The sequence below is a fragment of the Heterodontus francisci genome, chromosome 2, assembly GCF_036365525.1.
Source record: "Heterodontus francisci isolate sHetFra1 chromosome 2, sHetFra1.hap1, whole genome shotgun sequence".
NCBI lineage: Eukaryota > Metazoa > Chordata > Chondrichthyes > Heterodontiformes > Heterodontidae > Heterodontus > Heterodontus francisci.
The window spans coordinates 25,143,797-25,164,621 of NC_090372.1; the positions used below are offsets into that span (position 1 = coordinate 25,143,797).

The 20,825-nt window shown below is 43.3% G+C and overlaps 1 protein-coding gene across 1 annotated transcript in view; it reads left to right on the top strand.

The window, feature by feature from the left end:
- LOC137380549 (NFX1-type zinc finger-containing protein 1-like) overlaps positions 1-9,697 on the top strand; it is an 87,880-nt gene extending 78,183 nt beyond the window's left edge. The window contains exons 19-20 of the mRNA XM_068052533.1: positions 1,613-1,708; positions 6,342-9,697. Of these exons, the coding sequence (XP_067908634.1) occupies positions 1,613-1,708; positions 6,342-8,516 (2,271 nt within the window). The 3' untranslated portion in view covers positions 8,517-9,697. The remainder of the gene's footprint in view (positions 1-1,612; positions 1,709-6,341) is intronic.
- Positions 9,698-20,825: the final 11,128 nt, after the last annotated feature.

Genomic DNA, 20,825 nt, shown 5'->3' on the forward strand with positions numbered 1-20,825 from the left:
ACACATGTGTTGAGAATTATTTATGTCCTTGCTCATGGAACTTTTACACTTTCAACCATGTTCTGTACCTAGAAGGGAGGCAGGAGGGACAAGAGAGATCAGGGAAGAGAAGTCTCTTTCACGTAATTTGAAGTACATGGGATCTGAGTCGGAAGGTCTGATATTGAGGTGCCACGAACCAATGTCTAAATTTGAAGCCTATGGTATATTTCCCAATTCTGCAATTCCAAGTCTTCCCCGAGTAAAATGACACTTTACATTTATAGTCAGTTTAACCAGTAGTACATACCATTGGTACAAACTGCCAATGATTGGATGAGCAAATACACAGCACAAAATGGGCAAATCTTCATAATGCACCGCCTGATTTCAATGGAATGAAAATTGGGTGGGTTCTGCAACTTCATTCAGCAACAAGAGAAGATTTCCAGGCCTTTGGAGAAAGAGCAGTAGAGTGAAACTAATTGGATAGCTCTTTCAATGAGCCAGCATGTGCATGATGGGCTGAATGGCCTCCTTCTGTGCTGAACCATTCTATGAACAGGATTACTGCCTAGGCATTGAAGAGAGAAATTTAGTCCACGATCTCTTGTCCGTACTGTACAAAGATCTGAGGGTTGGCCGTGTACAAACTGGGTTGTATCCTCCCTCACCCTCTCGCCAGTGATCTCAGTGGGTGAATACAGTATGTATATATACAGTTGAATCTCTGGTCTTTGCTGAGTTCTGGCTGACCACTAATGGGATGCTACATTTCAAATCGTGTCCTCGGGAAGAGAGAGATCGTCCAGGGCTCCCAATTTATGATTGTTGTCCAGTCAAAGCTGACAGAAGTACATATGATGAGATGCTCAACAGGTCACTGTTCAGATGTGTGTGCAAAAAATGGATACTTGGGGTGATGCCATGATCACTTGCCATCTTCAGGAGAGGGAAGGTATGGAGTCAAAAGAAGGGAGGGAGGTGAAAAAACTGTCAGTCACAAAGTGCAAAGAGTTAAAAGCTTGGACTATACTATTTCTGGTGAAAGGTCATTGACCTGGAACATTATCTTTGTTTCTCTCTCCACATATGTTGCCTGACCTGTTGAGTGTGTTCAGTAATTTCTGTCTGTACTGCAGATTCCCAGCATCTGCAGTATTTTGCGTTTGCATGTTATTTTTCTGCTTTTAAAAACAAAATTTCTGAACTGACCAAGTTAGTTTAGAGTTGGTATCCTGTGTACTGAAGATTTCACTGATCAGTTCTATAGAAAGTGAACTAACGATGAAATCAGTCTGACAAAGTGAAAAGAGAACTGACAAAGTATATAAATCCTTCTCTTGTAAGCAAAGAAAAATAGTTTGAATATCAGATCCCCTTGTAGTGTATTCCCCACCAAAAAACTGTGAAAATTTCCTCTGGAAATATTGAAGGTTTTTTTTTGAAGGGTTCACTGTAGTATTTTATGATATGACTATTTTTCTTTAATTGTCAAGACGTTTGTGCTTCGATTGTTCTTAGACCTACTTTCTAGATTTATGTAACTCTATTAATCATGTCAGTATGTGCCCTTTTAATTTAAAGCAATCTGCAGGAGTCTCACATTATACCTATTCTCTTCCTTGCTCAGCATCGAATGCGCCCTGAAATCGCAAAACTGCTAACCCCGCACATCTATGACAAGTTGGAAAACTCAGAGTCTGTGAAGCTGTATGAAAACATCAAGGTAGCTTTTACTCTAAGTTGATGAAGTATTCTGTGTCCTACTGGGAGCCCCTCCCCAGAAGTTAGATCTGCAGGTTTTCCACAGTTACTGCTTTCTGCCTAACCCTTGGAACAGGCATTAAAGAAGTGATGTGTATTAGTTGCTGGTACAATCATAATCAGGCCATTAATACACGTCTAAGCTGTGGCTCATTTGATAGCACACTCATCTCTGAGTCAGTGGGTTCAAGGGTCACTGGTAGCGACTTGAGTACAAAATCTCAGCTGATACCCCTTTGCAATACTGAGGGAGTATTACACTGGCAGGTGCAGTCTTTTGGGTGAGAAGTTAAACTGAGGCTCTGTCAGTCCTTTCGGGTGAACATAAAAGATCTCTCAGGTCTATTCGAAGAAGAGCTGGGAGTTCTTCCTGGTTAATATCAGTCTCTAATTATTGGCAAATATTATGGATTTTATTAAATGCTTTTTCGGGCTTGATTGAATTCTTTCAGGATAAACTTCACAGCGGAGCCAAAGCCATGGCACCATAGGTGGCTCAGATGTATTGGTGGGGGTGTGGCCTAAGGGGGAAGGAGAAAGATCAGGAAAACAATGGTGACAGGAGATTCAATAGCTAGGGCAACAGACAGGCATTTCTGCAGCTGCAGACGTGGCTCCAGCATGGTAGGTTACCTCTCTGGTACCAGGTTCAATGATGTCACTGAGCGGATGAAGAACATTTTGAGGGGGGAGGGTGAATATCCAGAGGTGTGGCCCATGTTAGGACCAATGACATAGCAAAAAGAGGGAAGATGTCCTGCAGGCAGATTTTAGGGAGCTAGGAAAGAAATTAAAAAGCAGGATCTCCGGATTATTCCCAGTGCTATGTGTTAATGAGTACAGAAATCGAAGGATAGTGCAGATGAATGGGTGGCTGAAGAGATGGTGCAAGAGATTAGATTTTTTAGATTAGAGATACAGCACTGAAACAGACCCTTCGGCCCACCGAGTCTGTGCCGACCATCAACCACCCATTTATACTAATCCTACACTAATCCCATATTCCTACCAAACATCCCCACCTGTCCCTATATTTCCCTACCACCTACCTATACTAGTGACAATTTTTTATAATGGCCAATTTACCTACCAACCTGCAAGTCTTTTGGCTTGTGGGAGGAAACCGGAGCACCCGGAGAAAACCCACGCAGACACAGGGAGAACTTGCAAACTCCACACAGGCAGTACCCAGAATCGAACCCGGGTCCCTGGAGCTGTGAGGCTGCAGTGCTAACCACTGCGCCACTGTGCCGTCCACAGGAAGGGCTTTAGTTTCCTGGGACATTGGGACTGGGTCTGGGGAGGTGAGACCTGTACAAGCCAGACGGGTTGCACCTCAACAGGGCCGGACCAATATCATAGTGGAAAGATTTGCTTGTGCCATTGGGAGTGTTTAAACTGGCTTGGCGGGGGTATGGGAACCTCAGCGTATATTCAGAAAGGACAGAACAAAGTTGGAAACGGTAGTCAGAAGGTAGGCAGAGGAGGTTCACCAGGATGTTGCCTGGTATGGAGGGCGCTAGCTATGAAGAGAGGTTGAGCAGATTAGGATTATTTTCATTAGAAAGACGGAGGTTGAGGGGGGACCTGATTGAGGTGTACAAAATCATGAGAGGTATAGACAGGGTGAATAGCAAGAAGCTTTTTTCCAGAGTGGGGGATTCAATTACTAGGGGTCACGAGTTCAAAGTGTGAGGGGAAAAGTTTAGGGGGGATATGCGTGGAAAGTTCTTTACGCAGAGGGTGGTGGGTGCCTGGAAAGAGTTGCCAGCGAAGGTGGTAGACGCGGGCACGATAGCGTCTTTTAAGATGTATCTGGACAGATACATGAATGGGCAGGAAGCAAAGAGATACAGACCCTAAGAAAATAGGCGACATGTTTAGATAGAGGATCTGGATCGGCGCAGGCTTGGAGGGCCGAAGGGCCTGTTCCTGTGCTGTAATTTTCTTTGTTCTTTGTTCTTTGTTCTTTGTTATTAGTAAGTGAATATGGAAGGCAGACTAAATAAAAGCTAGAAAATTAGCAAAGAAAGAGTTGTTCAGTGATTGGTGGTATATATTTCAATGCAAGGAGCCCAATGAATAAGGCAAATGAACTGAGGACACAGATAGACATTTGGAAATATGATGTCCTAACTATTACTGAAACATAGCTGAAAGGAGGACAGGAATGGCAGCTCAACATCCCCGTTTACAGGGTTTTCATATAGGATAGCGAGGAGCATAAAAGGGAGGAGGGTCACCATATTGGTTAAAGGAACAATCACAGCTGTGAGGATGGATGATATGCTAGAAGGATCATCAAATGAGGCCATATGGGTTAAACTGATGAATAAAAAAGAGCAACCACCGTTTTGGAAGTGTATTAAAAACTTCCAAACGATCAGAGTGGGCTAGAAGAGCAAATAAGTAGCCAAACTGCTGAGAAGTGCAGAAAAAAAATTGGGCAGTAATAGTAGGGGATTTCAACTATCCTAATATTAACTGGGATAAATTCAGTGCAAAAGGTGCAGAGGTCACAGAATTTTTAAAATGCATTCAGGAGAATTTTTTTTAGCCAGTGCACAGCAAGTGCAACAAGAGAAGGGGCAGTTCTGGACTTAGTTTTGGGGAATGAAACTGAGCAGGTGGAAGGATTATCAGTGGAAGAGCATTTTATTCGTAGTGATCATAACTCATTTAGATTTATGGAAAAGAAGAAAGATAGACCAAGAATAAAAGTTTTAAATTGGGGAAAGGCCAATTTGACTAAGTTAAGATATGATTTGGCAAAAGTGGATTGGATATAGCTAATTGAAGGCAATTCAGTGTCAAAGCAATGGGACGCATTCAAGGAGGGAATAGAGACAGTTTAAAACAAATATGTTCCCACAAAGAAAAAGGGTGAACTCCCAAATCTAGACCACCCCCCCCCCCCCACCCTTCAGGGGTAGGATGAAAAAGGGAAGCTTATGTCAGATACTGAGAGATCAATACTATTGAAAGCGAAAGTACAGGGGTGAAATTAGAAAGGAAAGTGGGAAAGCAAAGAGAGTGCGTAAAAAAATATTGGAAGATAAAATCAGGGAAAAGCCAAAGATGTTTTCTAAATACTTAAAAGAGCAAGAGGATAACTAAGGAAAGAGTAGGGCCTATTAGAGATTGAAAAGAGAATGTGTGCGTGGAGGTGGAAGATGTTGGTATGGTTCTTAATGAATACTTTGGTAGGCTGGGGTTGTTTTCTTTGGAATAGAGGAGGCTGGGGAGCCAGTGGTGGTGGTGGGGGGGGTGAATTTAATTGAGCTTTATAAAAGTATGAGGGGCCTAGATATAGTGAATAGGAAAGACCTAGTTTCCTTAGCAGAGAGGTCAATAACCAGGGGGCATAGATTTAAAGTAATTGGCAAAAGAATTAGAGGAACGTTGAGAAATGTTTTCATCCAGAGTGTGGTGGTGGCCTGGAGCTCACTGCCTGAAACACTCATCACATTTATAAAAAACATGGCTATGCACTTGAAATGCTATAACCTACGGCATTACGGACCAAGAGCTGAAAGTGGGATTAGGCTGGATAGCTCTTTTTTGACCGGCACAGACAAGATGGGCCAAATGGCTTCATTCAGTACCATTCATTTTTTTTGTTTCTGTGACTAACCTCTGTTCTGGCATGGTATTATTAATTCAAAGTACTTGTGTTTAGGCGGTAACGACAAGAGCCTGAGCTCCCAGAGCGGAGCCTTAACCGCCAGGAGGGTATATCAGAGACTCGTGTGCCCACTTTTCATGGATCTGACCATTAACCAAGGGCAATATAGAAGGAGGCCATTTGGTCCATTGGCCTGTGCTGGCTCTTTGAAAGAGCTAATCAATTAGTCTCAGTACCCTGCTATTTACCCATAGTCCTGCAATATTTTCCTTTTCAAGTATATATTCAATTCCTCTTTGAAAGTCACTATTGAATCTGCTTCCACCACCTTTTCAGGCAGTACATTCTAGATCTTAACAATTCACTGCGTAAAAATAATGCTTCTCATCTCCCCTCTAGTTCTCTTGCCACTTATCTTAAGTCTGTGTGCTCTGGTTAGTGACCTCCCCACCAATAGAAAAAATTTCTCCATTTCTATTCTATCAAAACCTTTTGAATTTTGAACACCTCTATTAAATTTTCTCTTAACCTTTTCTTCTCTAAGGAAAACAGTCCCAGTTTCTCTAGTCTCTTTCTCCCCCAAATTATACACCATCCCAACTTGGATACATATCACCATTCTTTCATCATCACTGGGTCAAAACCCTGGAGTTCCCTACCTAACAACACGGTGAGAGTATCCTCACCACACGGACTGCAGTGGTTCAAGAAGGTTTCATGGGCAATTAGGGATGAACAATAAATGCTGGCCTTGGCAGTGACACTCACATCCTGTGCATAAGTAAAACAAGATGTGAGGTTGATCATCCCTGGTAAGTCTCCTTTGCACTCTTTCCATGGCCTCAACAATATTTCGATATAGGCTCCCAAAGGAAAGTGCAGACTGGTGAAACTGGCCTTATAACTGAATCCTAAATGTTAAATCCCTCCTAATAAGAATCCTTTCTGTTCTGTGTTTTTTTTAAATTAGGGCGTCTCCACAAACCTGTACTTTATTGATCATAAGATGCTGGAGAATGTGACCAAGGAAGGAAAAAGCTTCCACAATCCACATGAGGCTAATTTTGTGAAGTCCCTTTGCGAATATTTCATCCAGCAAGAATACAAGCCATCACAGATAACTATTCTTACCACCTACTCAGGACAGTTGCTTTACTTAAGGAAGATGATGCCAAAAAAACGATTTAATGGTGTTGAGGTCTGTGTGGTGGACAAATACCAAGGGGAAGAGAATGACATTGTGATTCTGTCACTCGTTCGAAGCAATCTGAAGGGTGTGGTAGGGTTTCTACGGATACCAAACCGCATCTGCGTAGCTCTGTCTCGGGCAAAGAAAGGCTTCTACTGCATAGGCAACATGAGCATGTTGTCAAGCAAAGTCCCACTGTGGAGGGAAATAGTTGATTGGCTACGCAGAAATGGCAAAATAGGTCCCACAGTGCAGTTGTGTTGCCAAAACCATCCAGGAAACAGCATTTTGGTGTCAGCAGCTGAAGATTTTAGACAGGCTCCTGAGGGAGGGTGCTCCCTGCCATGTAATTTCCGACTGAAATGTGGCCACATGTGTACCTCTGCTTGCCATCATTATGACCCGGAGCACAAGCAGTACAAATGTCTTGCACCCTGCCAGGTACTCTGCAAGGAGGGACACAGATGCCCTCACCTTTGCTCTGAACCATGTGGTAAGTGTAATGTGAAGGCAACCAAAGTCATCCCTCAGTGTGGTCATGAGCAAGAGATGCCCTGTTCCTTTCCATCAGAAAAGTTCCTCTGCCAGGCACCCTGCAGCAAAACCATTGAGTGTGGCCACCGGTGCATGCGACGGTGTAGGGAATCCTGCACCAGGAAGTGCCCCGCAAAGGTCAAGGTAATGTTGAGGTGCGGTCACGAGAGGCAGGTATTGTGCCACCTGAAGAAGGAAGCCGAGCTGACCAGTGAAGCCTTGCTGTGTCACGTACCATGCAAGACGCAGCTGGCGTGTGGCCATTCCTGCAAGGCCTCCTGCTTTGAGTGCGCCGGTAGGCGGCTTCACATACCCTGCGACTCTGCATGTGGGCAGAGGTTGATCTGCTGTCACACGTGCAGTGAGTGCTGCTCCGGACAGTGCCCTCCTTGCACCAGGGCCTGTGAGAACCAGTGTCCGCACGGCAAGTGCCTAAAGACATGTGGAGAGCTGTGCGTGCCCTGCATGCAGCCCTGTGAGTGGGCCTGCCCGCACTACAAGTGCACGATGCTGTGCCATGAGCCTTGCAAACGGATGCCTTGTGACAGGCCATGCAATCAATCACTTCAGTGCGGGCACCCATGCATCGGCCTGTGTGGCGAGCCATGCCCCAGCAAGTGCCGTGTGTGCCATGAGGATGACGTCACTGAGATATTCTTCGGAAGGGAAGACGACCCTAAAACCAGATTTATCCAGCTGGAAGACTGTCATCACATCTTTGCAGTGTCCGGATTCGATGACTGGATGCAGCAGTCGAAAGTTGATGGGTCTGTGGCGAAGCTCAGCCTTTGCCCCAAGTGCTCAACGCCAATTCGAAGGAATGTGCGCTACGGGAGCATCATCAAGAGCGCACTGGCTGAAATAGAGAAAGCCAAAGCAAAGATCTTGGGAGATGAAGAAGAGCTGAAACGCTACAAGAAGAGTCTTGAGCAATTTCTGGAAGCGAAGAAGGAATTGTCCGACTATTATCCAACGGAAATCTTGGATCTGCAGCTCCAGCTACAAGAGCCAAACACAAGTACACACAAGTTGGTGGTCCTCGGACACAAGATCAGCTTCCTTTCCAAAATTGCTGAGTTGAAATCCAAAGGGAATAAGCTACTGGAAGAACAGAGAATGAAGATTCAGAGAGAAACTGAGTTGCAGGCAAAATGGATCATGAGAAGTAGAGTTCAATTTACTGATCAAGAGCTTTCAGACATTGAAAGAGAAATATTGAAACTAACACAGCTAAATGACATATACTTAATACAGAACGCGATGCAAAAGCAAAGAAAACTATTTGATTTAGCATCACAGTTAACAATCAAAGAGCTTCTGCATGTACTTGAAGATGGAAAAGCAGATTGCGACGAGAAATGGTTGCATGAAAGTGTCGATAGATTGAAAATGAAATATCCTTTAACAAGAGGAAACTGTTAAGTTTACTGAAACTTGCTGCTGTGAAACTCACTCACCCACTGGTACAAGTGATGCACAGATGCATACAATACATTTGGAGATTGTAGATTAGCAAGTATAAAATGTAACACTGGAATTAGTAGGGAAAAAATAGCATCGTTACAAAGGCAACCAGGGTAGCCTCAGAAATGTCTCATATGCTGTAAAATTACTCCGCATTTAGACTTCAACTAAACTTTGCCATAATGATTTGGATTGTAGAGCAAAAGGCAGCGACTATGCCATACTCAGTCATCGGTTTATATATTTGTGTCAGTGTCTGTATTTAATAACAAGTAGCTGGTTTTAAGCAATGATCCAGTCTCTCTTCCCCTCTATAGCGCGGCAAAATATTTATGGTGTGGCACTCAGCTTTACAGATTGGGAAACTGGAGTTATCAGATTGAGCTGATGATTGTTGTGGGGGCAGTGTGTTTGGCTGCACTGTCCCTTTGATGAGGGAGAGAGAGGAATTAGCCAGGATGAAGAGGATGGGCTGCATCATTTTAGTGCCAGCGGATTGAACACAAAGGACGGACAATCCTGAAATTGCATCACAGCATAGTCTTCTGGACAAGAGATGAAAAGGGAGAAAGCAGTTAAGTCTGCAATTGAGTCTGCACCACCATCTCCTTCTGTGGGATGAGTAAAGTTTCATGTCTGTCTTGAAATTAGCTATTGGCCAACCTGTCTGCAGTAGGAATTGGAAGCTCTCGTGATATTGTTAGTGCAAGGAAATAATCCCAAGTACAGTCTATTAATCGTCATATAACCTCAATATTTAGTATAAAATGGTTATTGTATAAACAACACTTTAATAGTCAGCGTTGTAGTAGAGTACCCTTTCTGTATAGATAAATAGTGAAGCATGACACAGTAATCACATTACATCTGCTATTACAAGGATATGTTTTTTAAAAAAATACACCCCCCCCCCCCCATTTCACAACAAGAAAATGTCATCTTTATCTGTGTAAATATAACAAGCCTGTCTGCCATGTGACTTGGTAATGTATTAGCCTCTACATTGCTGTAGCTTTTCCCTTCAAAGAACCCTGCTGTACCATTTCGAAGTGAAATAATAATTGCTACCTTGTATGATTTATGATTTAGTGCTAGCTCGTTGTATTTTAATAATAAAACAATAAAAATCTTGAAACAAACTTTGCATCTGTATCTTATTTTCAAACTGGCTTGTACAATATTATGATTTAGCCATACCTTTAGGCACAATTATGGGTGTTTATCCACTCCAAAGTGACCATAAGGCACTCCTGGCACTCCCAGCACCATGGGATTGTAGGGCTGGCAGAGGTTACAATCTCTGTGTCAAACTCTGGGGAACAAGCACATCAGGAGGCAGACTCTAACTTTAACCCTGAACTACTCTTATATGCAACCACCCATGAAGTGGTGAAGTTTGCCCAGTCTCGCTTCCCTGCCCCTGCTCCAATTAGTCTCCCACCTCTACCCCAAGCAACGGGAGTATTCCATCACACTCCTTAAATCCTACCTCTTACCAAGCTGCCAGTGTCCTGTGCTAATAGGTCCTTATTCAGTTCAGTGCTAAATTCTGTTCGATAATGCCCCTGTAAAACAACTTGGGTTTTTAAAGAAAAAAACAAAGTGCTGGAAATACTCAGCGGGTCGGGTAGCATCTATGGAGAGAGAAGCAGAGTTAACGTTTCAGGTCTGTTCTGATGAAAGGTCACAGACCTGAAACTTTAACTCTGCTTCTCTTTCCATCGATGCTGCCTGACCTGCTGAGTATTTCCAGCACTGTTTTTATTTCAGATTTCCAGCATCTGCAGTATTTTGTTTTTTTTTACTATGCTGAAGGCACTATATTAATGCAAGATGCTGATGTGAGTTCCATATTTCCACTAGAAACTGCTTCTTAATTTCTTACTTAAACAGCCTAACTAATTTTAAGATTGTTCTGGACTCCTCCACCAGAGGGAATAGTTTCTCTATATCGACCCTATCAAATCTTTTTGTCACTTTAAGCACCGCTTTTGGATCATGCCTCAACTTTCTAAACCCGAGGGGAATGTAAACCATGTTTTTGTGACCTTTCCTCATAATTTAACCCTTTAAGCCCAGTACCATTCTGGTGAATGTGCACTGGAACCCCTACAAAGGCAATATATCCTTCTAGAGGCACAAAGCCTACAGCTAAATGCAATACTCCAGCTGAGGTCTATCCAAGTCTCTGTACAGCTGAAGCATTATGTTCTCCCCTTTGAATTCCAGCCCCCTTGGAAATAAAGCCCAACATTCGTTTAACTATTTAAATTACCTTTTGTACCTGTGCACTAACTTTTAATGATTTGTGACATCCAAATCTCCTTGTTCCTCCACAGTTCCTAGTTTCCCATCATATATTCCAATTTGTCTTTCTTGGATCCAAAGTACATGACTTCAAACTTCCACACATTCAAGTCCATTTGCCACAGTTTTATCCACTCACTTAATAAGTTTGAGCCTCTTTGTAACTTCCTGCTCCAGCTATGTCGACTTACCATGCCTTTCCATGGGTAGATTTCAATAACATTTGGCATGAAGGTTTCATGTTTGGTCTGGTTCTGCTGTGTGTTCAGTGGTCTGTGTTACAACCTAAGACGCGATATCATACGTCGCTAGGTTCCCATAATTTCATAATGGAGCTTCCCAAATTCCAATCTGTCTGTGTTCATAAATATACACTCACAGGGAGGAAGTGCTATTTATTGAAAGATTGCTAGGTTTCCACAGGAAGGTGCCAAGCTGACGCAGCAAAGTGTTGTAGTTACTTTCTGCTCCACAGAGTGTCAGGAGACTCCACAAATTGATCTCTTGGTTCCCCTGGTACAATAATTAAAATTAACAGGCTCCAAATAACAAGACATGGGGGAAGACCTTGATTAGATCTAGCAAGCGATCAATCTCCTAAAATAAGCAGCTATAAATCTCTCTTAATAACCAGATGATCGGGCTGTGAATAACAAGACGATAGGAAAATCCTTGATTAGATCTAGCAAGCATCCTTTGGGACGTCCTGAGCAACTTCAGCAATGGTAAAGAGGCAGAATTGCAGATGGAATCACTACAGCAGATAATTTAGGAGCTGCTTTTATCAAAGGGCTTCAGTAGCTCTCCTTGCTCATTCCCCGGTCCGTTTCAAAGAGCATTGACAGGTCTTGGTGGGCAGAATGTATCTTCAAAAGGCAAATCAGTAAAGAAAGATGAGAGAACTTACGTTTCACATAACAACCTCAGGACGTTCCCAAAGGATGCTTACTAGATGTAATCAAGGTCTTTCCCTTCATCTTGTTACTTACAGTCCATCTGGCTATTGTAGGAGATTGATAACTACCACATCTCAGCAAGGATATCTTGGCCTGTTGAAAAAGAATGCTGGGATACTTAGCATTTCCAGTATGTAAAATATCTAAGTAAGCATGGATAAACTATATCTTACCACACCTTAAGCTGAAAAAATCTGGGGTTGAATTTTTTCATTGCTGACGAGACGCTATTTTGAAATAGAAAGGGCTAAATTGGCCTGGGAGTGGGTTTGGAGCTAGAAGTGCCGGAAGCAGCCTGGAGGTGGGACCCTTTGAAAAGCCCTTTGGCGAGCCCTTTGAAAAGGGAATGGTAGCCATGACTAGGCTTGCTGTTCACTGAAGCAATGGAGTAGCAGGGACCTCAGAGTGCCGGCACTGGCATAGGCATGCATTCCTGGGCAGCACCATGATCTTCAGATACTACCCTTGAGGCTTTAATGGATGTAGTGTCCGACAGGAGAGATGTTCTGTTCCAGGCATCCGGAAAAAGAGATCTGCCTAGAGAAACAAAGAGGGCCTGGATGGAGTTGGCGATGGAGGTCAGCAGCTAGGGAGTCACCAGAAGGACGCAGCCTCCTGCAGCACTGGCGCTCTGTCATATGCAAGTAGCTGACTCTTGGGCATTAGACCTGATGGCTTGGGTAGGATCTTCTTCCACTTGCAGCCCCCGCTGTGCTTCTCTGGCCTCCTGCTCTCCAGGAGCTTGCATCTGCTGAAGCTCATCCTGGCTGCACTGTCCAATGTCAGAGTAACCTGTTCCCATCTGAACTCCCTCTGCTGGGGTTCGTTTACTCACCGGGCCTTCCCCTGTCAACCCCAGCCACCCAAGTGAGGCCCTCTCTGGATTCCTATCACTCACCACTGACAAATGCAAGTCTTTCACCTCCAGCAACAGCTACTCTGTGGTACTGTTTAAGAGCTGAGCTTTATTCTGGGATTCTACAATATGTTAAATAGCCCTAATGGATCCCACAGTGTTCACGCCTTCTACACCCTGCCCTGATCTACACATGGTGTTTTCTCTGTGCCCTTCTATTATAAACTGCTCCTGACAAGCCTTTCAATGAGCTCCTTAATGAGCTCAACAGCCGATTAATTGGAGGGGTGCAAACTTCCCATTCCCTCCCTCCCAGTGTCCCTTTAAAACTTGATTGCTTTTTGAAGGCGGCGGGACCCAATGCCGAACTCAAATCGCACACACACTCGCTCTTGGAGCCACCGGCATTTCAAAATTCGGCCCTTGATTTCAGATCTCTCCATTCTATCATTTGCAATTAATTTAGTAGGTTCAAAGTGATCTTTCTTGTTCTCTTCCTGGATTAAGCATTTAATGTCACATAAAACTTGTGCAGCCAACATTTACAACCACCTTTAAGACTTCTGTTCGTACAGTAATGCTCACTTGTGAGCCCGAACAGGCACCAATATCTTTTCCCTAAGTTAGTGTTACAACCGGATGGGGAAGGGGTCTCAGGTTCCCCTCTTGCCCCTTTCCTGGTTTGGCCGTAACAGGGTTTATCTTTTAAAGTGCAGTGATTTTAGCTTACCACCTCAGTGAGTCCGTGCTCACTGCATTCTCATTACAATTGCAAATGAACCAATCAGAGAGGTTTTCTTAGGTTTAAACAAGAAAGATGTAAGTTTATTCACCTTATCACTCTAACCTGGTTAAAACTACTAAACTTTATGATGCAACCACGCTCGCATGCATACGAGAGACACACACACACAAATAGATACAGAGGGGAAGAAAGAATTGTGGGGGTGGGCATTGAAGTACAGTTTGTAATATATGGAATTCAGTTACTGGGTGGTAATGTCCTTGATACAATGTCCTCAATTGAAGTTAAGGTCTTGGAGTCCTTACTGGGCCTCAGTGCACAATTTCAAGCTTGCTTCTCTGGTACCAGAAGGCCGAAGAGAGGCTCTGTCTGTAGTCTTGGAGCATGGAAGCTGCTTCTATAGTTTTCCTGAGTCTTTGCTGGAGAGAGAGAGAGGAGGGGGGGGGGGGACCTTTCCTTCTGCCAATCCAATAGCAGTCTTTATCCTTTCTGAGGCACAATGCAAAAAGCCCCCAGTCTTACCAGCAGGTAGGTCATCTGACCTTTGTTTGAAACAGCAACTTCTGGGAGGGTTGTTGGATTTCAGAGCATCCCAGACATACTAAGACGGGGTGGAATTTTGTCTCTTACAAAGTCAAAAGTTGTTGGTGTTTTTTGATCATCACTGCTGTCCAGACCAATCTTGTTAATTGAATCAAGGAGCAGCCCCCTTGTCTCTCCATTCATGTCTCTCAGAATGCAAATGTGCAATCTTGTTTTCAGCTGCTCAGCTCTGCTTTTTTAAAACAAGTTATTTGCAATGTCTAGAAAAAAGTTTCAAGTAGGGTCCCATATGACAAAATTAATGTTTCCATTTGGCAGGTGTGATTTCCGACACACCTCCGCACCTTGCCGAATGAAATGCGTTATTGGGAGTAATTCATTGCAAGTTAGAAGGAAGAGAAAATACAGGAAGGCACATATGCATTTCTCTCATTCTTTCTCGTTCATTCAGAAATATTAAAAATTGTTTCAGCCTGTCTTTTCTTTGTAGCAGTCCTGCTTTAAACTGTCCTTGTCCCTTGAGGTTGGTCAGAGATAGTTATGTGTTGCCCAAGGGGTTTAAAGTTTCTTTAATATCAGCTTGCAATAAGTTGGGAATGGGCATCCCAATAAACATGTGATTTTTGGGGAGGTTCGATGTTTGCATATTTCCATAATTGTCTAGGGTGCCTTTGTTCCTGTTGGGGCCTGCAGGGGGGTTGTTGGATTTAACTAGCTCTGGGTTGGAGCTCTGATCATGGTGGATCCACTCTGACCTCGCTTTCAGTGCTCTGGTGAGTCATCCAAGTGCTGCTAACTTTCAGGGTATTATTGGTTCCCTTTTCTCTTAACTGTGGGGGCGGATTCTTTGCTAATTTTCCTTTTGTCTTCTGGGACGTTCCTGTTTGCAGGTACTTGTCCAAATTCTACTGCACCCCCCCCCCCCCCCCCGTAGCACTTCAACTAGGTGAGGCATCACCCTCACTGTTTCTCTGCCCTCTTGAGGACTTTCTTTGTCCATACAGGTTTCTGCAAATGCTGTTAGCAGCCCTGGTAGGGTGCTTCTCGTGTCTGCATTTACATAGGAGGATGAGGAGTTTAATTTTTACAACATTTCAGGGTTGGCTGACCGGACAGTAGGAGTCTCCATTTGTGAATCCTCCTGGAACTCCTTTAACCTGTCCTCTTTGTCCCTTTTTCCTCTTTCCTCTCCAACTCTCTGCCAGACCTATGCCTGTCTGTCCCCTTTTGTTCACGGCAGGGGTCCCTCACAATTCACCAGCCCTCTGCTGGAAGGTTTCCCAAAGCCGATACAGGAATTAGGGGAACAGATTTCACTAAAGGTTTGGGTTTCCCCTCAATCTGACACGTGAGGCAACTCATTCAGTACTCCACCACATCTTTGTAGAGTTTTGGCCAGTCAAACTGCTGTCTTATACAGGCTTTGGTTTTTCACTTGCTGACATGTGCAGCCATTGTAAACTCATGGGCCAGTCTTAATATCTCTCTCCGGTACCACTGCGCACCACTAACTGGTGAACCACTGTCCACTCTTTGTCCTCAGGTCTGTGAGGAGAACTCCACTTCCTCATCAGTACCTCATTCTTTAAATAGTAGCAGTCAGGGACTCACTCTTCTTCAATGTCAGTCTGGGCAGCCTGTGCTAACTTTCTCAATACTGGGTCGGCTCGCTGAGCCTCAGCTAGGGAAGATCCTTTACTCCATTCCCTCGGTCCTCTAACTTTCCAAAGAAAGTTTCTGACAGACAGACAGCATGGACATCTGTCTGCAGTGCCAATTCAGTCTCCTCTGATTCACTAAACATTCAGGAGAACTGAAGGGGACCGTCTCCTGTCTCTCTGACCTCCTTCAGTCTTTCCTTCACTGCTGGGGAAGTTACCACCTTTGGCCCTTCCAGATCATTACCTAGGAGCAGGTCAACCCCGTCCACAAGCAAACTAGGAACAATCCTTATGGTCACCAGTCCCGAAACTAGGCCGCACTCCAAGTGCACCCAGTGTAAAGGTACAGCATACGCTGCCCTCCTATACCATTCGCCACCATTCTGGTATTTACTGCACTCTCTGGGAGAAAGCTCATGCCTTTTCCCAGCAAAAGGGATCTGGTGGCCCCTGTATCCCTGAGGATTAGTATGGACTTGCTTGCCCCACTCGAAGAATATAGGGTTACTCTCCCTTCAGACACGAAATCCTGATAACCTTTCGAGATCCTGTTAGATTTTCCTGCACCCACAGCAGTATGTTTTCTGGGTCTTACTGCTGCTGCAGTTAAAGCCACAGCCTGCTCTGTTTCGCTCTCCATCTGGGTCCCTTCTCCTGCACTGAGCAGGTGTGCCCTGATTAACCCTACAGGCTTTGCCTGTAGTTTCCAGCAGTCAGCTCTTAGATGACCTGCCTTATTACAATGGAAACACACAGGCCTCCGGGACTCACTCCTACTTTCAGCACTATCCTTTTAGGCTGGAGGAGGGCCCCCTTTGTGTCCTGCTTTTCTTTCTCTCCCAGGACTGCTTGGGCTCCTATCGCCTTCCCACCCTTTGTCCTTTTCGGATTTGTGGAGGTGACCAGGAAAGGTTTTCCCCTGGGGAACTGACTTGTAAATGAGAGCAAACTCTTGAACTAGAACTGCAGCTTGCCTTGCTCTATGTACTTTTTGTTCCTCCACATGGGTCTTTATGGAGAGGGGGAGAGAGTTTTTAAATTCCTCGAGGAGAATTACCTTTCTGAGGTTTTCATACATGGGCTGTACTTTCAGAGCCCTGAACCACTGGTCAAAAGCCAGATGCATACTCCTCTCAAACTCCAAGTAAGTTTGATCAGCATGTTTCCAGAGGGTTCGAAACTTTTTTAGTCAGTTCATAATTTGATGAATTCTCGTTTGGCAACAGGGAATAAACCCATGGGCTTTTCCTGTTAACTTGCTTTGCAGTAGGAGGGTCGAGCTCTCAGCTGGCTATTTTAACTGCCTTCCAAGTTTCTCAAAAGATACAAAAGATACAAAAAGTTTTTAAAATTCAGCACACAGCCCCGAATTACTTCTCCATATTGGCCACGCTTTCACGGGGGTTACTCTGTCGTCCCCTAGCTAACTCCAGCCGCCGTAGCTCCCTTTCCTCCTGTTCCTTTCAGAAAGTTCTTTCTCTCTCTCTCTGTCTTCCAACTCAAGTTTCCTTTGTTCCAATTGTATCTTTGCTAACATTACCCTGTCTGCGATCCTTCAGGTTCAAGGGAAAAATGGTTGGCCGCTGGTCTAAGGAGTTCCGATTTCCTAGCTGTGGCATGGAAAGTAATCCCACACTGCTCAGCCATATTTCTCAACTCCTGCATAGATAATGCCTTTAACTTATCCCAAGTTACTTCACCCTGGCTTCGGTTGTGGACGTGTTAGTATTCTAACACACAAACCACAACAGAACCTGTATTGAAGTATTTTCTTTTTGATTGGGATCAATTTGATTTCCCACTTCCAATTTCTCGTCCAATCCCGGACGAGCCCCCAAATTTCTGTTATGACTTGGTGAGGAAGGGGTCTCAGACTCCCCTCTTGCCCCTTTCCTGGTTTGGCTGTAACAGGGTTTATCTTTTAAAACACAGTGATTTTAGCTTACCACCTCAGTAAGCCTGTGCTCACTGCACTCTGATTACAGTTGCAAATGAACCAATCAGAAAAAAGTTTCAAGTAGTGTCCCAAATGACAAAATTAATATGTTTCCATTTGGCAGGTGCGATTTCTGGCACATTAGTCATTCTGATTGTTGTGAGATAAAATATTAACAGCCAAACCAAATAAAAGGTGTCATCTTGTAGATAGTGCTCCTTAGTTGTAGCGCAATGTTTTCCCCTCTCCAAATAAATATGCTTTTTGAATTCAACAGTACAATTTAAGGATTCCATAAGCTAATGATGTGCTCTGCAGCACAGTTGCAACTGCATAACAAGACGCCACCTTTTCTGGGACTGTGCACAAAATGCATCCAGAACCCTTCTTTTTTACTCAAGAATATCTTCAGATAATTCACAAATTCCTTTGTGTTCATTCCCCTTCAAATAGTCCCATCAGTTTATCAACAGATAACAATGGTATTGGCACTACCCGTCATACAACAATGTCACTTTGCTTGCACGACTTCCTGACATAGCCCATCAATCCAAATCATATTCCAATCTGATTTCCAGAATTTCATTTTTTTGTCGAACATAAAATTTAGGATCCAATTGTTTGTAGCACTACTTAACTCCTTTTTGAATCTAATTTAAGTTAAAACCATCTGTACATAATCACCTTTGAGATCAGTTGTTCTTGATAATCTTTGGTGTTCTAAAAGATTGCCATTAACCCTAAGCTTGTTTAGATATAACTTACTCTGTCTGCCAATTAACTCGTTTAAGTAATCCCTCTATTGGCTCATGGATTGTTTTATCATGTTCCCATTGTCCAAATATTTTTCCAAATTGTGCTTAGTAAAAGTATACAATTTCTCCAAGCACTGCATAATAAAATGCTTCATACGTTCAATTACACAATGCAAATGATAAAAGATACAGAAGGCAAGTTTAACAGCATAGGAATAAATTCTAATGGTAAATATGTTTTAAAAAGCTTCATGTGTTCGCATCACTAGTTTTGTTGACAGGTCTTTCATAAACATGGTTTGCACCTTTTCTTGTGCTTTCCATTTCATCACATTCATGTCAGTTTTAGGTCAAGTCTATGCCGCCTGTACTCAGGCACGCATGATGGGAAACGTCCATTGTATCCTCAGGTCTGTGCAGAAAAATGGAATGTTCAAAAGTTCTTAGACCACTATCACAGGCATCAGTCATGCAACAATGTCACTTGGCTTGCAAAGCTTCTTAGCATAACCAATCAATCCAAAGCTTCATACCTTACACCAAATTATATTCCCATCTGATTTAAGTATATCATCATACATTGTCAATGTTTTGCTGTTCAAGATGTCAGTGGTATTGTTTCCTACTGCTTTCATAGCCTTTCCTTAAAGATTCCACATCCAGGTATGTCTGCAGGCCTTAACCAGAGATAACATTTTTTTTTATTTGTTTCATGGGATGTGGGTGTTGCTGGCAAGACTGGCCTATGTTGCCCATCCCTAATTGCCTTTGAAAATACATTGCTGAGCTGCCTTCTTGAACTGCCCATCTGGTGTGAGTACACCCACAGTGCTGTTAGGAAAGGAGTTTCAGGATTTCAATCCAGTGACAGTGAAGGAAAGGTGATATAGTTCCAAGTCAGGATGGTTTGTTACTTGGAGGGGAGCTTGCAGGTGGTGGTGTTCCCATGCATCTGCTGGAGTTGTCCTTCTAGGTGGAGGAGGTCGTGGGGTTGGAAGGTACTGTCGCAGGAGGCTTAGCAAGTTGCTGCAGTAAATCATGTATACACACACTGCTGCCACTGTATGTCAGTAGTGGAGGGAGTGAATGTTTTAGGTGGTGATGGGGTGTCGATCAAGCGGGCTTCTTTGTCCTGGATGGGGTCGAGCTTCCTGAGTGTTGTTGGTGTTGTACTCATCCAGGCAGGTGGAGAGTACTCCATCACACTCCTGACTTGTGCTTTGTAGATGGTGGACAGGCTTTGGGGAGTCAGGAGGTGAGTTACTCGCTTCAGAACTCCCAGCCTCTGACATGGACAAGAGCCAGCTGGTTTCCATTAGTTACATAATGCAGCAGACCTCCTCATTTTTAATATGTGCAGATGCCTGCAACTTCTTGCTCCAGTCTGCTCCCACTGTTAGGCTTAGAAGTATCACACCAGACATCTATGAAAACAGAACTGATGAATTTAGTCAAAAGTACTTTTAAATGATGTCAATCACTAAAGAATCTTTATTAGTGCCCAACTTGCCATTGTGTCATAATGTCATGGACTGTTCAAATAAGTTCACAGCACAAGACTCTGGTAAGTACAAAAATCAGAGGGCCGTCGTGAATGATCTTGTTTTTATTAATGAGCAGTGGAACTGTTTGTACAGTGACTGCTTGCTCTTACCAATCAGATAGCTGTAACTCAGCAGATTGAAGGGCTGGAAACTCAAAACGTATGAGACCAACTTTTCCAAAAAACTATTACAGCTGGTTATTAACTTCAGCAATGCAATTCGGTAACCAAATGTAATGGTTATTGTTTGAGAAAACTGGAGGGGGTGGGGGAGGAGTCAATCACATAATGTTTTCCAAAGTTGCTTTTTACTTTAAAAAACTCTGCATTTAACAATGGTAAATACAACCATAGCACACGTCTCTAACTTAAAATTTATAAAACCAATTTTCAAACACTTATCCTAACATCACTTCCTTAACGTTCCTATTCCTGGGGGCAGAATCTTAAATTGAGGTGACCACCGATGCTTTCGTATGCCTTAAAAGTACTAATTCCTGTGATGGGTTATAAACTCTAAAAATGCCAAATTTTTCATAATGCCAGGTTGCGCACATGATTTGCATTACAGCCTATCTTTAGGGACCATCCATAGAAAATCAATTTCAAATTTAATCAAACAGTCTTGTCAGTTGCTCCAAGTCAGTTCAAAATCAAAATGAGAAAACAGCAGCAATTTCTGCTAAATAGATGACCAGTTGATAACATCACTGTTAACTTTCAACATCATGCAGCCAGCAGCAAACTTTCACACATTGTGTCTGTTCTATTAATTACTGTAGCTTGCTAAAATACTAGCCCATTTTTGAGTGTAAGAATTGTGCTTTTATGGTGAGTAAGCCTGTTAACTCTGACTGCCAGGTGTTCTTTTAAAACTAATGATGAAAATATTCTCATTACACATCATAATAAAAGCAAAATACTGCAGATGCTGGAAATCTGAAATAAAAACAGAAAGTGCTGAA